Consider the following 15,864-nt stretch of genomic DNA (forward strand, 5'->3'; position numbering starts at 1 on the left):
AGGATGACATAATGCCATTTGCAGCAACATGGATGGAACTAGAGAATCTCATACTGAGTGAAAGGAGCCAGAAAGACAAAGACAAATACCATATGATATCACTTATAACTGGAATCTAATATCCAGCACAAATGAACATCTCCTCAGAAAAGAAAATCATGGACTTGGAGAAGAGACTTGTGGTTGCCTGATGGGAGGGGGAGGGAGTGGGAGGGATCGGGAGCTTGGGCTTATCAGACACAACCTAGAATAGATTTACAAGGAGATCCTGCTGAATAGCATTGAGAACTATGTCTAGATACTCATGTCGCAACAGAAGAAAGGGTGGGGGAAAAAACTGTAACTGCAATGTCTACATCTAAGGATAACCTGACCCCCTTGCTGTACAGTGGGAAAATAAAAAAAAAAAAAAAAAAGCTGAATGAAATTGAATATTGGATTTACACAAAAGACATTTAATACATAAAACCTTTGTTCAACAAAATTTTTACTAATTCAAAACAATTCTTATTTTTCATTGGTTTTCTAGAGAAACAGAGACTGTTTTCACTTAGAAATTATTTTGTTGAATTATTTTGTTTTTCCTTTTTTTAGTTGAAGTTCCCTTTGTCTTACTGATAAATATGCATTAAGAGGAAATCTGATGAACTTGGGGCACAAAATTGTAGAAGCAGCAAATGACTCATATACAAGAATAGACTTTCAGGACACATGTCACTTACACTATGAAAGAAAATAAAATATGAGAATATTCATGTGATTTTTTGTATGTAGGTGACATACAAAAAATCATATCTTTCTTATATACCTACAGTCATTTCAAAGCAGTTTTGCTCTGGTGAGGAATTGGCTAAAAAAAATCTCTAAAACTATTGGTGCCTTCAGCTAAAATCAGGACAGTCTGGAAATGGAGACATAGACCCCTAAACATGTTATTAACAATCAAAAGGCCGGTATTGAATACTTTGTGAAATTAGGCTTGTTACCAGTATTGAAGGACTGCTATCAAATTCTAACAGTATTTTATGTGAAGCATCGTCTTCAAGTGGGTACTATCTAGCTTTGCATTTTTTAGTTTCCCCAAATGTAATTTTAGTTCTATGAATGACATAAAATGTATGACTGAAGTTAAATGACACTTCTTTGCAAAACATTTACTTAAAATACCATTCAATGAAAATTGTTTTTCCAAATCAAGCTTATGCCATCAAATTTGTTTAAATGGGATTCTCCAGATTTGTTCAAGAAAATAATATGCATGCTCCAGTTTCTGTTTTTTGTTTTTTTGCCTTTTGTCCTTTTAGGGCCACAGCAGCATCATATGGAGGTTCCCAGGCTAGGGGTCTAATCAGAGCTGTAGCTGCCAGCCTACACCACAGCCACAGCAACTCAGGATCCGAGCCGTGTCTGCAACCTACACCACAGCTCACCTCAACATTGGATCCTTAACCCACTGAGCGAGGACAGGGATCAAACTCGCAACCTCACGGTTCCTAGTTGGATTGTTTCCGCTGCGCCACAATGGGAACTCCTGTGTGTGTGTGTGTTTTCCTGAATCGTACTGGAACATTCCATCCAGTGACTGCCAACCTAAAATGGACTCTTGCCTGCTTTCCTTGGAGCGTCATCTGTGCACTTATCACACTATACCCCCCAACACACACACACACACACACACACACACACACACACACACACACACACCTGCCACTGGGTGTACACGTGTTCTGTGCACTGCTCCAGGCCCTGCAGCCAATGTTCAGAGGTAGGAAATGTCCCCAACCTTACTTCTTGAGAAACAGAGCACACGGAAAAGCCATACATGCTAATAAACTGTTACCCCAGGGGGAGGTCCAGTCCCAAGGAAGCAGGAGGGAAAGGTAAAGCGGAGCGAGGCCAGAGCGCAGAAAGCAAGCGTCAGGTGGCGAGTAGCCCGTGTCGCTAAGCTGGCACAGCTGCTCAACCCCACAGGGCTCTTCCCCTGGTGATGCAGCGTCAGAGCCGCATGGAGTTGCCGCGTTTTCCACCCGGTGCACTGGGTGGGGAAGGCAGGCCGTCTATTAGCTTCTTTCTGGCCCTGGACTTTCACTTCCCATGGGGGGCAAACACCCCACCTTCCTGCTGAGCTGCTGAGTGTCTGAGGGCAGCTGGTGGCCCATCGGCTCAGCTACTCCCCTATGGCAGGGAGTGGGGACACAGGGAAGGCCACCTGGCTAGTGCTGGCAGGCAGGAGGGGTGGGTGTGTCAGGGTGGGGCCCCTGAGCAGCTCCTGCAGCTCTGAGACCTGGAACATCAGGAACCGGGAGTGCTGTGGCCAGGAAGACCGGCCCAAGTGAGGACGGGGATGGTGTCAGGCATGGGGAGCCCCGCCAGAGATGGGAGCCGGCAAACTGTCCAGGAAACGGCCCATCTGATCATGGCTGCATTTTTCTGTAAACATCAGAGCAGATGTTTCGGATCCAGCAAATAAACATCAGCTAGTATTTTCCAATATCAAAAATTGTTTAAGAATTTTAACTTTCGGTGGGTAGTTCTCTAAGAGACAAAATAGGTTAGTTCTTTTATTGAAATCCCTCCTGACACGACGTGCCCAAATAAACGCCAATCATGTTAAAAGCAGAAACACGATTGTAAAAAAAATATGCATATGATAAAATGCCTGGATTGGCCCTTGTGATTCTTCTTTCGAATTAGTGACTCTGCCATTGTCTAATTTCACTCTGTGTAATCTGTTTTGGGTTGACACCTGCATCTCCGCTGTTCATATTTTGGTGTGTGAGAAGGAACAATGCAGAAAACAACACACTGGCACTAAAGTGCATCTAAGGACTCAGAAACGTCAGCAGCTATAAAAAGGAAGAAAGAGTCTCCCCAAGTGACACCCATGCCTGTCAGAACCATACTGCACTCTCTGATCACAGACTTTGGTTCCTTTGTGGTAAGTCTCCTTCCTGCTTTATTTTGTAATGACTTTCAATTCACCTACAAGCTTTGTCGAGTCTTTTTAATGCAGCAGACATAAAAGAAGTTTTTTCTTTAGCTTTTCACAACCAACAGAATTATGGGGGGGAAATTCCTTTTTTTCAACTTGCAAGTGTTTGCCATCTAATAGAGCAGATTTCTGTGGATTAAATATGGCTCTTGAACAAGTTTTTTGCTCTTGCAGGTAAATGGGTAAAATACAGGAGGATGGGGAAATTCCTCCTCCATGAATTCAGACGAGTGATGAGGGGTGTGTGTGTGTGTGTGTCTGGGAGTCTGTGAATTCTGAAGGACTGTGATCATCCCACAGAAATCACAGGGGTGTTGGATGTCCATGCATTTTCTTTAAAATAAATGTTTTTAGTATTAAGCAAAGAAGTAGATATTGTTGGTTATTTAACTCAAAAGCCATTCACATATTCCTTTCTCGGTTGTATCCACTACAAATGCTAGAAAAGGCAGAGCAGAGCAACCCCACTGCCCAGCCACCCACCCCACAAGAAGTGAGTTTATTCGTCCAATGAAGGGTTTTGGGGAAATATTCTCTTATCTTAGTTAAAGGGAAGAGATGTGGCTCCTGCTACTCATCCTTTTCCCCTTTCTTTCCTGCTCCGAACCCTGAAGTGATGTTTGTGCTGCTGCAGCCCTGATGTGATCCTGAGGTGGTCACATAAGGTTAAAGCCAACACTCTCAGGGGAGTGGATGATAGCAGCAATACTGTATGGGGACAGAGGATGGGTTCTGGGCAGAGGGGGGCTTCCAGCAAGTGTTACCACCCACAAGTCTTTCCATTTGGGGGAAAAACTCCAACTATTTACCCCATCAGTACGTAGAGTTTTTCTATTGTTAATGAAAACATTCTCAACTGATACAGACATTTTTTGGAAAGAATATATTCTCTTCCACATAATAAAATATGGATTATATATTTTGAAAATCTCACATATACATTCTCATTTAAGAAAGCACTAATTTTCAATGAACCTTGAAGAGTAGAAGCAGATAACTATATATAATCTGCACACACACAAAGTGATGTATTTCAAGTGACACATTACATCCCAGTGAAGGCAGAGCACACGGAGGATGTATATGAAAGATTTTAGACGAGAGGTGACTCCATCACCTTAGAAAAGTAAGAAGAAATTCTGTTTATCAATCAGGATTTATTTTAGTGCTGGAGCAATAGAGAGGGATTGGAGAGGCTGGATCCATGAAACACCGGCTGAAAGAGAGCTCTGCCTTTTATCTGCTTCCCCTGTTTCTCACTTTTAAAGATGAGGGAACTGAGGGGGCCTCTGGCTTTGCCAGAAATCACGGCTGCTTAATGGTCTAGTCACTACTGGACATTTATTTTAACTGATTTTGTCCCATTTTATCAACATCCTGTCGTCCAAACAACCATCTTTCAGAAGATGAAGAATCTCAAATGACAACTGGACAAAACAAAGATGTGCAACCTCACATACAATAAACAAATCGATCTGGCCATTTATTGGTGGCTTATGGACTAAGTCATTTAATTTAGCGTGCAGCTGGAGAGAAGAAAAAGGGCACGTGCTCCAGCATCACTTAAGGGCCAGGATGTCTACAGCCATTTTTCGCATAACGCTCGCTGAGGCTGAAGTTTGCAGAAACTGTTTGGCAAGAGGGCTGTGGGGCAGGACCCCAGAGCGGGGGGCGGTGGTGGAGGGACAGCTCCATAGCCGGTCCACTGGCGCCAAAGCCCACGCTTTCCACGCTGCAAACACCCCTCTGCAAGGTCATCCTTGAAAACTCCAATGTGCTTTGGAGTCTCCCGTCCGTGGTCCCTCCCACCTGCGGTCTCCGCTCCATCCCCTCGTCCATGGCCTCCGAGGCTCCCCCGTGCCTGCGCCGGCAAGGAGCCCACAGACACCCCCCTTCCCCACACAGGCCTGGTGGGGCTTTAGCTCAGCGGTCACCGCAACTTCTGCTGCGACATCGTTACAAGTTAGTTATTTTTGAAGGGGTCTGAGGACTCAAACAATAGAAGCCAGCGTTGGTTGCCCTAAGCTGTTGTGTAGGTCACAGAGGAGGCTTGCATTCTGCGTGGCTGTGGTGAAGGCCGGCGGCTGTAGCTCCGATTCCACCCCTAGCCTAGGAACTTCCATGTGCCGCATCTGCGGCCCTAAAAAGCAAATGAAATAAAATAAAATAACATTCTATTATTTTAAAAAATACTTTTCTCATAATTATAAGATCTTGGCTTATTTCAGGCTCTCTAATTATTGTATGTGATGACATAGAAACAATATTCTCAGGAGAAGTTTTTCTTTAACCCTGTAAATATCCTTATATTTATATTTAATAAGGCTGTAAAGCGTAAGAAAGAGAAGATGACCCTCAGAGGAGCTCTGCCTTGTTTTTTTGTTTTTGGAATTTTTTGGGTCAATCTGAATCCTCTTGTTCTTTTCTGAAATTCCAATACGATGAAAGACTGAGGGGTTTTTTTTTGGGGGGGGGGCGGTTACTCTTGCCCAAGTCAGACGTGCCTAAGGGGCTGTGTGTGGGGTGATGCTCCTGGGAAGCTTGGTGTGTCTGTGCCTATTTGGGGACATAGAAACAATCCACCTGCTTTTATTGACACCACAAGGAGACACAATTTCACACCCTAATAACCAGCACGCAAAGCAGGCTGACGCTGAGTGCCGAGGTGATCTGTGGAAAGAGACCACAGGCCCTGGAAGGAAGGGGGTCAGCTCACAGTCATTTGGGAAACATGGAAATGTACCTACCCTGTGCCCCCAACCCACTCAGTGGCCCCGCCCCCCCAACATGGGCACAGCCATAAGGCATGGTTTGTGACAGCTGCAAACTGGGAACAAGTCATCTTTAATGACAGATGGTCCTCCTATTTTTTTTTTTTTTTTGTCATTTTGCCATTTCTTGGGCTGCTCTCGCAGCATATGGAGGTTTCCAGGCTAGGGGTCTAATCGGAGCTGTAGCCACCGGCCTACACCAGAGCCACAGCAACTCGGGATCCAAACCAAGTCTGCAACCTACACCACAGCTCACGGCAACGCCAGATCATTAATCCACTGAGCAAGGGCAGGGATCGAACCTGCAACCTCATGGTTCCTAGTCAGATTCGTTAACCACTGCGCCACGATGGGAACTCCAGTCCTCCTATTTTTAAGAAATATTTGCCACAGCCTTTCTTCGATTTCACTTATTTATTTATTTATTTATTTATTTATTTATTTATTTATTTTGTCTTTTTGCGATTTCTTTGGGCCGCTTCCGCGGCATATGGAGGTTCCCAGGCTAGGGGTCCAATCGGAGCTGTAGCCACCGGCCTACGCCAGAGCCACAGCAACTTGGGATCCGAGCCGCGTCTGCAATCTACACCACAGCTCACGGCAACGCCGGATCGTTAACCCACTGAGCAAGGCCAGGGATCGAACCTGCAACCTCATGGTTCCTAGTCGGATTCGTTAACCACTGCGCCACGACGGGAACTCCTTATTTTTTTTATTTTATTTTTTTTTCTTTCTTCGATTTCAAAGCAAAATTGGTCGAAAGATATTTGTGTCAAGAGGGTCATTTATGTGAGGAGAGTTTTGTACATTCCTGAGTTGGTGAAAGCGTGAGGTACTTCTCTCTAGCCGCTTATAACAGTTCTGGCCGCTGGCCTTTCTCTGGGACTTAAAAGCTCCAACGCAGCAGAGAGGAGCTATGGACAAAGTGCTGTGGTAAGACAATGGCCTGCATGTAACTAGTTTGTTTTTTAAAATAAAATAGTCAATAACACGCACTACTGTATAAAACAGATGATTAATGAGAACCTACTGTATAGCACAGGAAAATCTACCCAATAATTTGTAGTAACCTATATAGGGAAAAGGAATGGATATATTCATAGGTCTGACTGATTCTCTTTGCTGTACACCTGAAACTAATACATTATAAGTCAACTGTACTCCAATAAAATTAAATGGAAAAACAAAACAGAATAGTTTTAAGATCAAATGATCTTTAAAACCCACATCTACATTCAGTGAGTGAAGTGAGGTTTATAATTTTGCATATTTCCATGGTCTCTATTTCCTTTAGAGACCAGGAGGAGAAAGGACTGTTATTAAAGAATAGCGGCGAGGAGAAAGTAGAGAGAGAGAAGAAACAGGAATGGGGGGAGAAGCAAAGGCTGGAGGAGGAAGCCAGAGAGGAGCAGAGAGGCCGTTCCCAGCAACACAGACGCGGGGCCCAGGGTGACTTACGGCGCCCACAGGTCACCTCCGGCTTTGTCTCTGGGCAGCATAGGGAAGGGACAACCCCAGCTCCAGGCCAACTCCTGTCACCCTGCCCTCCTGCCCCTTCAAACATTTCTAGCTGCACGTCTAAGAGCACTAAAGGAAAATTAATATTGCTTCCTTAAAATTCAGGACGTTTTTAATCCAAAATGCTTTTACTTATGTATAGAGATATAATGGTAGAGGGAAGCATTGTATGTAGATATGCAGGTGTAGACAGATGGCTGATTATATAAATACAGAGCAACAGATACAGATACTTTAGTGCCCACATACTAAAATGTCTATTTTCACTTATTTAATTAATACCGATGTTACAAGGTTTGTGGATGGAAACTTGAGTGTGAATACACTTGAAATTATATATTTGGGCTAAAACTCTCACGATAGAGTGACTCTCTTTAAACAAGTGTTCCTCACTAGTATTCACGACAGGGCTGCAGTGGTCCCTCCTCAGATGAACACGGAGCAGTCAATGCAAAGCTACCTACATAGGCAGAAATTCACCAAGGCTGGGGAACAACGCCAGGGATTGCTGGAACCACGACTTACGTTGTGCTTTGTGAGGTTGGAGATATTGGTTGCTATTGCTTGCAGCCAGTCCAGGGAGTCTTCAGCAGAGAGGCACTGGATGATCCCACTGCAGACCCCGTCCACCGCCGTCACTTGGAAAGCGTTCTGCCTGCAGAGATGTCAAAGCAAATTAGATCAAAGCATTGTCTCTTTGTCTGTTTGCAACTTGACATCATTATCTGTTCCAAAGCTCTTCCTTCAAACAATATACATGCAGCTTCAAATTCATATTTGCTTACTTCTCTTTTTTAAAAAATCTGTTTTTAAATGGAACACAAAAGGTGAACCCAGATAACACACAATTTGAATTATGGCATCTTGGGATTCAGATACATTTAGAGGAGGTTCGAGATGTAAAATACATAGTATGCAAATGGAAGATTATGTAAGACTTTGCAGTAGGATTCTTTCCCCAAGTGTACCGTAAAGTTATAGAGATATTTATCTACTATTTTGACTACAGTCCTCTCCTCTTGCCATTTTTCAATGCCTTTTCTGATGTACAATGAAAAGATCACAAAAGACCACATACATATACTGAGAATCGGATAAAATCATGTGATATCTTGGGCTGAAGCACTTTGCCAGCTGTTAAACCAGTTGTTACCCATCTTCTCAAAGATGGTCATGGACGAGGGGTTCAGAGATCCTCTCCAGGTCTAAATAAATATTCGTGCTCTAAATTTAGGTGGCTGCTGTGTATTTCAGTAACAACCAACCTTTCCTTAGAATGGAATGGCAGCCTAAATATCTTTATGGTCTTTTACTGAGTTTTTTGTTGATCTTGTTAGAGAAAATTAAAGGATGCCTTTCTAAATTGTTTATAAAAGTGCTATAGAATTTACAGCAGCTTGGTTGCTACAATTTTAATTATTTACTCTTTTTCTGTATCAGGTTCTTGCATGTTTCCATATAAGCTTAATGGAGAGGAATAAATTAAAAAAAATCCAAAATGAATGAAAAGTAGCCAAATGCTTCATGTTCGAGCATTATTCTGTGGTGCAACACAATACCCTTTAGAATTGCACACACTATATTTAAATCCTAGTCAATTTTGAAGCAATAGAAAAGATTTTTCATACAAACTGCTATGTAAATAATGTACATTTATACATTATTTTCCAATTAAATAGCTTTTGTGTCTCTTCTGAATGTAATAGGTATTTCTAGTATTACACATGATTTCCTTTCTGCAAACAGAGACACCAAATGAGCAGTTCTCTGGTCCAGCCTCATCACCAGGCCTGTGTTGCTCCCTGTCCCGCAAGACTGGTCCAGATTCTGGAACTGGACACATGGCAAAACTTTTCACACCAACGTCACTCTGCCTCCACATGATCAATCGTTTTAGAGAAACCTGCTCCCAAGGTCTTGACCAAGCACTTCCAACTGATTACAGCCAAATGTTCCAATATTCCTTTTTGTTTGCTCTTAAAAATACATGCCATGTATTGTCCGTCTCTGTGAAATCAGGTTCTTTTGAATTTGTGACAAGACAAAAACAAAATAAGCATAGCACAAAAAGAATATTGCAACCTCACATGAATTTCTTAACTTTAATTTTGATATTCAATAGTAAGACATTTAAAATATGAACACAGAAGCTCAACTATCCATGGAAAATGAGAATGGATTTGAGTTTAGTAATATACATTTCTTTCCGCTCTCTGATTATCATAACCATTGCTTCATGTACCATAAATTAAAGCATGTCTTGAACATATTTTTCCTTCTGCTTTAAATGAATTGTGGCAGCTGGATATTTTTAGCTGATTAAAGTTAATGCCATCTATGTAATCACACGTGTCACAGTCTCCACATAGAATAATTCTGAAGGTCCAGCCTTTTCTAAACCCAGGCTTACACACTAGCACCTATCACTTTTTACCTTCTGTTTCCACTTCTTAGGTTGGCTTGTTGGAAACCCTTTGTGAATATAAGTGAAGCATCTGAACAGTTTCTTTGCTTACATGAAACCTCTTAAAAAATAGCCTGATCAGCCAGATTACACCAAGGTCATATAGCTGCCTCCGCTCTTGAATAAATACGACTATTGGCAAGTCAGTCCACTTAGTCGCACCTCAATTTCTCTTCATGGAAAATGAGAAAAATATACTTTACAGATTCAGCAAGTACTTGTGGAGTAAGGGGTGGGACCCAAATACTTCCACTCGTCGCTGAAGCTCCGAGAACCAGCTGCTGCTGTGCGGTGTGGAGGCGGCACAGAGACAGTTTCCTGAGAATGTGTCCTCAGCCCATCACTCAGGAAGGGCTGCAGGGCTGGGGTTGCATTTGCAGCTTTTAGAAAATGTAATTCCTTGAGTAATTGTTAAAAAATAAAAGAAAAAGAAACAAAAAACTGTTTGTTCACATACTCTCTAAAATCAATAAACTATTACCACCCATTAAGTTAGTATGGTAGCACTGTGAAACATTGCACCTTAACAATATTTGTAGGGGTCTTGAGGATTCCCAGACTAAATTGTGATTCTTTGCACACACACACACACACCCACAGACACACTTGCTGAAAAAAGCAGTTGAATGATTACAGTTGGATAATCTGAACCTGTCACTGTTGGAACTGGATGAACAGCTCAGAGAGGGGAGAGGAGAGAAAGCACACGCTTTAGACCAGAGGGAACTCCTCCAAAAACAAATACCTGCAGAGTAAAAGTACCTCGTTGCACGTGCGGGGAGTGGTGGGGGGAGCCAGGAGGGAAAGCAATGCCCGAGCCCTTGTGGACTCATGGACGGAGCTCTGCAGACCGTGCCGCAGCCTTTCTGCTAATCCTGAGTTGGGACAGCCCCGGGGACACTGCTGCTTTGTCAGGAGACGCTCTCCTGTATTTTGGAAGCTCTCGCTGGGGTGGATGAGAGCACCGCAGGATACTGGGGAAGGCAGGAGAGGAGAAGGGCGTCGCGGTTACTGCCAGTAACTTGATTTTAAGCAGCTCTCCCACCTCTAATATCTCTGTGCGTCAAGAGAAGATGGCAACCTTCCTCTCTCATCCATCGCGTTGCAAAGGCTTTTCAGAAGTTTTAGGTTCTCCAGACAGACCGCAATGAGGTGGTTGCAGGAGAGCCGCAGGCAAGCTTGACTCCAACGGTATTCCAAGAATGGGCCACTTTTCTTGACTTGATTATAATTATTTGGGGAGATGAAGGAAAGGGAAAAATCAAAAGCTGCTCTCCAGTTCGTAATCCCAGCCATCTGCTCTCCTTCTCGCTGAGTTTGGTTCATGAAATCACCGTCAGGACAGTTTTGGCCTTGGTGCTGCCCTGATGCGCGTCTCATCCTGGCTTCTGATGTTCAAGCTCAGAGCCCAACTGTTGGGTTAGGCACGTGAGCAGGTCTTCCAAACCATTTTGTGAGCTATTTTCCAAAGCCTAAATTCACCCACTCATTTGATTTAGACACGGTAACTCACTGTTCTCTACAGAAGTCCTGCACTTTCACGCAACTAAGTCTTCCCCCCACTTTCGTCTTTGAAAGGCCCTCTTTCTGCGCCCCCAGCACCACCCCTCTGCTCTCCCACCCCTGCAACATGGAAGGGAGCTGTTTCTCCATCCATTCAGTATTTCTTCTCTGTAGTTAAGACGATCAACCATGTTCATCTCCTTAATAACCTAACCATTCTGATACTCTGACACTGCAACGTTCTGCAGTGCAGGATACTTCAGGATTGAAATGAGACACATGCCATAGGAGGAACAAAAACTGTTCTATCACTGATAATAATACTGTGATGTTTTAAGTCATATCTACACAACAGTAGATGACAATACCACAACTTTGTTGCAACTGGATATGAGAACTAATGTATCACCCAAGGTCAAATTATGGGCTTTGGCAAAACCAACAGTAACATCCTAGGTTTTGAACCAAGCTCTGCTACTTTCTATTTTTGTCCTCACTGGCCAGTAATGTATCTTTTCTTTCCTACCACTGACTGACTGTGTCAGCTGCCTCTGGCCAGTGACCTCCTTCAGGGAAAGAAGCAAACAGAACACCTCCCATGTAGACATTAAATCTATATTCATTGAGTGAATAAGTGAACAATAAATTAGCTCTTGAACCTGAACTGCTGTGCAATCACTCAGAATAGTGCTATGGTGATAACTGCTTATTACTGTCACATTTATTGTGTATTAATTCAATTGCTAAAAGCCTTTGCTGTGTTGAGGTGCCATAAGAATAAAAATGTAAGAAGTCATCTGGACTCTACAATTTCTTTTTTCTCATAAATTGCTTTAGCTAAACATTTCTACATCACGTAACTACATAAAAATTTTAAAGTAAAAACAAAATAGATGAAAATCAAAGTGCATGTTAAAAAATACCATGAATAGAAATATTTTTGAAAGTTCTTAAGGCAGAAGAAAAATAGAACCAAAAGAAAAAAAATAAAGAGAAACAGAAAGAGTAAAGGCAAGGTACACTCGAATAATAGTTATGTGAAAATAAGAAAATATCTTGAGGAACTTAAGATACATTTATAATTCAAATCTCAACAGAAATATGCCCAAAGATAGGAAAGCATGATGGAATTAAAGTATTCAAAGTTTCTAGAATTTTCTGAAGAGGCAAAATTAATAAATTGCATTACTAAATCATGTATGGATGGTGCTCTGGTCTGAGAATTTGTGCTTTGAAATCCTAAAGACCAATGTGGGGCTTTGGGGAGTTGCTGAAGCCATGAGGGTGGAGTCCTAGCCTGTGGGACCAGCAATGTATACAGGTGGCTCCAGGGAGACCCTGAGCCCCTCCCATCATGTGAGGACAGGGTGAAAAGACACCAGTTATGAACCTGGAGGAGGGCCTTCATCAAAGCACTTGACCATGATCTATGTACCTTCGTCTAGGACTTCTGCCATCCAGAACTGTGTGAAACAAATTTCTGCTATTTATTGCTATTAAAGCAGCCTGGAAGGACTAAGACATATGATGCAATAACTACAACGAAGTAAAAGCATGTGTATGTAACGATATTAAAGAGGGAGTATTAAAAATAAAAAATGTGTAATTATTTCAAAAAAGTTTAAGAAGTTAAAGGTAATCGAATACAATAACTAAAATGTTGAGACAAAGGACTTTTTTTTCTTTATGTAAAACTCAGAAATCTCAACAGTAAAACCAAATAAATAAATAAATAAGTAAAGCTGATTACAAAATGGTCAAAAGACAAAGAGATATTTCACCAAAGATGATTCCATGTGATAAACAAGCACATGAAAAGATATTCAGCACCATTAGGGTATGCAAATTCAGTCACAAGGATATAGCACACCTGTCTCTTATACCTATAAAATGGTAAAATAACAGATAGCAATGACACCAAATTCCAGCAAAGATGTAGAGAAACCAGATGGCTCGTACACTGCTGACGGGCATGTAAAATTGTACAGCCACCTACAAAACAATTTGTCTGTTTCTCAATAATAAACATGATATTATCACACAACAAAGAACTTGAACTCCTGAGCATTTACTCAAAGAAATGAAAATGTTCCTCCACAAAAAAAATCTATATACAAATGTTCATTGTATTTTTGATTAGAATTAACTAGGATGACCCAGATGTCCTTCAAGGGATGTTTTTTCTTTTTTTTCTTTTTTGCTTTTTGGGGCTGTGCCAGCAGCATATAGAAGTTCCCAGGCTAGGGGTCAAATCAGCTACAGCTGCTGGCCTACACCACAGCCACAGTAACACAGGATCTGAGCCTCAACTGCGACCTACACCACAGCTCATGGCAATGCTGGATCCTTAACCCACTGAACAAGGCCAGGCATCAAACCTGCATCCTCATGGATACTAGTCGGATTTGTTTCCACTGCACCACAACAGGAACTCCAGGGATGAATTTTTTAATGTGGTGCATCCTTACTATTAGAACACTATCAGAATTAAAAAGGAACAAGCAACTGCAAAATGCAGCTACTTGGAAGAATTATCAGAGAATTATGCTGATTGAGAAAATTCAATCCAATATAGTAAGGTAATGTAGGATTCCATTTGGATAATGTTCTTACAGTAACAAACAATCAGAGGTGAAGAAGGGATTAGTAAGTGGTCAGGTGGTCCTGGCCTGGTGTAGACCAGACATGAGAGGGTTCTTGCGGTGATGGAGCTCTTCTGCCCCGTGACCAGGCTGGAGGGTAGGGAACATGAAATGTGCTAGGACTCTCTAGAACTGAGCACAGACCCACACGCTCAGCCGTGTGAAATCGGATGACTGAGGCGGACTTTGTCAATGTCACCTTCCAGAATGTGGTATAGTTTTTGCAAGATGTTACCATTTTGGAAAAATGTGTAAAAAAATGAACGTAATCTCCCGATGTTTCTATAATTGCTTATGAATCTACAATTATCTAAAAGAAAATATTTATCTATAAGAAACAAAAACTAGAGTGTTGATAGAAAGCAAATGCTAAGATGGTAGCTATAATCCCTGATATACCAGTAATTACATTAAAAGTAACTGGACTAAATAAAACAATTAAAACACTAAGATTGCTACTTTGGATTTTCAAAGAAAAAGTATATACAGTTCAAAAGAGACACATGTTATAGAGAAGAACAAAGAAAATGAAGAAAACGTCAAGGAAGCAGATAAAACATTATACAATGTAAATATTAGTCAATAGATAGAGGCATAATTCTTAAAGGTAAGGAAGAATTCCAGAGACATAGGCCATTTCATAAAGGTAAAAGGGTCATATATCAGTAAACTAAAAAATCTCAATCTGTTTGTGTCCAATAATAAAGAATTAAATATACATGGCAAACACCGATACACATTAAGCCACCATCATAGTGGGAAACTAAGGCACTTATTTCAATACCTGATAAAATAAACAGACAAAATATTATTAATGATACAGAGGATCAGAATCCCCAATGGACAAATATGACCTAGTTGCAATATGAACAGACTGCACTAAGGAAAAGGACACTGCACCTTCTTTGAAGTGTGCATGGAACGCGTTTGCTAAAGTTATTTAGATACTGGGTGAAATCGAATCTCAAGGAATATCAAAGGATTGAAACCATTCACATGAAATCATACTAGAAGGCAATAAGAAAAGAGATCATTTAAAAATCTCAAAATGTTTTGAAATTTTGCGGTACACTTTGTCAATAGACCCTGTGTCAAAGAAGAAATTGTAAAAAAAAAAAAAAAAAAAGGAAACAATATTGAAGGCATAATTGAGTATCTGACTATTAATGCAGACATATGAATATCCGAAATGACAGAGAAGGCAGCCACACCCACCAAGGGCTCCCTGGTATGACTAAAGAGCCCTGGATGTAACCCAATAGCCAGGAAAGGCAGCTCTGAAAGGACAGGGCTCATGGCCTGGGGGTCTTGGGCTTGAGGATGACAAGTAGATAAGTCCCTTAGCTGCCTACTGCCCCATAACATTCCAGGCAGGATGCTTTAGAATCCTCCAACCCAGAATGACCAACAGCAAGACAAGACAAGGCCATGGGGAAAGTCTGCCCTCGCGGTAAACAGGCTAGGAAATCAGTGGGCTAAAAGCCCTCAATCTCTCTGGCATTTGCCCTCATCTGGTCACACATCCATGGAACCACTGCCCCTCCCTCAAGGTTTCCACAGGGCTCAAGGGGTCAAGGAGGAGGTTGGCCTTTCCACCCCCACCTGGATGAAGGAAGCAGCTCACAGTGTCCCTTCCATGCACCCCCTAGCCCAGGCAGTGTCAGTGACGTCCAGTGGGAGCCTGGGGGAGGCACCCGAGATGGGGCAGGTTGGGATTCTCCCCTCTCATGCTGATCCCCTGGCCAGCGGCTGAAGGGGTGATGATGGAGGGCTGATGGCCACGGTGCCCCTCCATCCTGGGCTCTGGCAGCAGAGTTCCAGCAGAACTGATGTCCGGACACCCTGCAGTCCTGTGTCCACGGCCCTGCCCATACCCCCTCCCAGGGAGGCAGGCCAGCCTGGCCACGGAGCTGACCCCCACCCCAACATCACGAGGATGGGGCTGGGGTCTGGCTTTGAAATGGCTCAGCCTCC

The 15,864-nt window shown here is 42.4% G+C and overlaps 1 protein-coding gene across 1 annotated transcript in view; it reads right to left on the reverse strand.

Moving 5' to 3' along the window:
* Positions 1-15,864, reverse strand: part of SNTG1 (syntrophin gamma 1) — a 454,631-nt gene that overhangs the window by 89,748 nt on the left and 349,019 nt on the right. The window contains exon 12 of the mRNA XM_021089413.1: positions 7,807-7,936. Coding sequence (XP_020945072.1) covers positions 7,807-7,936 — 130 coding nt within the window. The remainder of the gene's footprint in view (positions 1-7,806; positions 7,937-15,864) is intronic.

The sequence above is a fragment of the Sus scrofa genome, chromosome 4, assembly GCF_000003025.6.
Source record: "Sus scrofa isolate TJ Tabasco breed Duroc chromosome 4, Sscrofa11.1, whole genome shotgun sequence".
Classification (NCBI taxonomy): Eukaryota; Metazoa; Chordata; class Mammalia; order Artiodactyla; family Suidae; genus Sus; species Sus scrofa.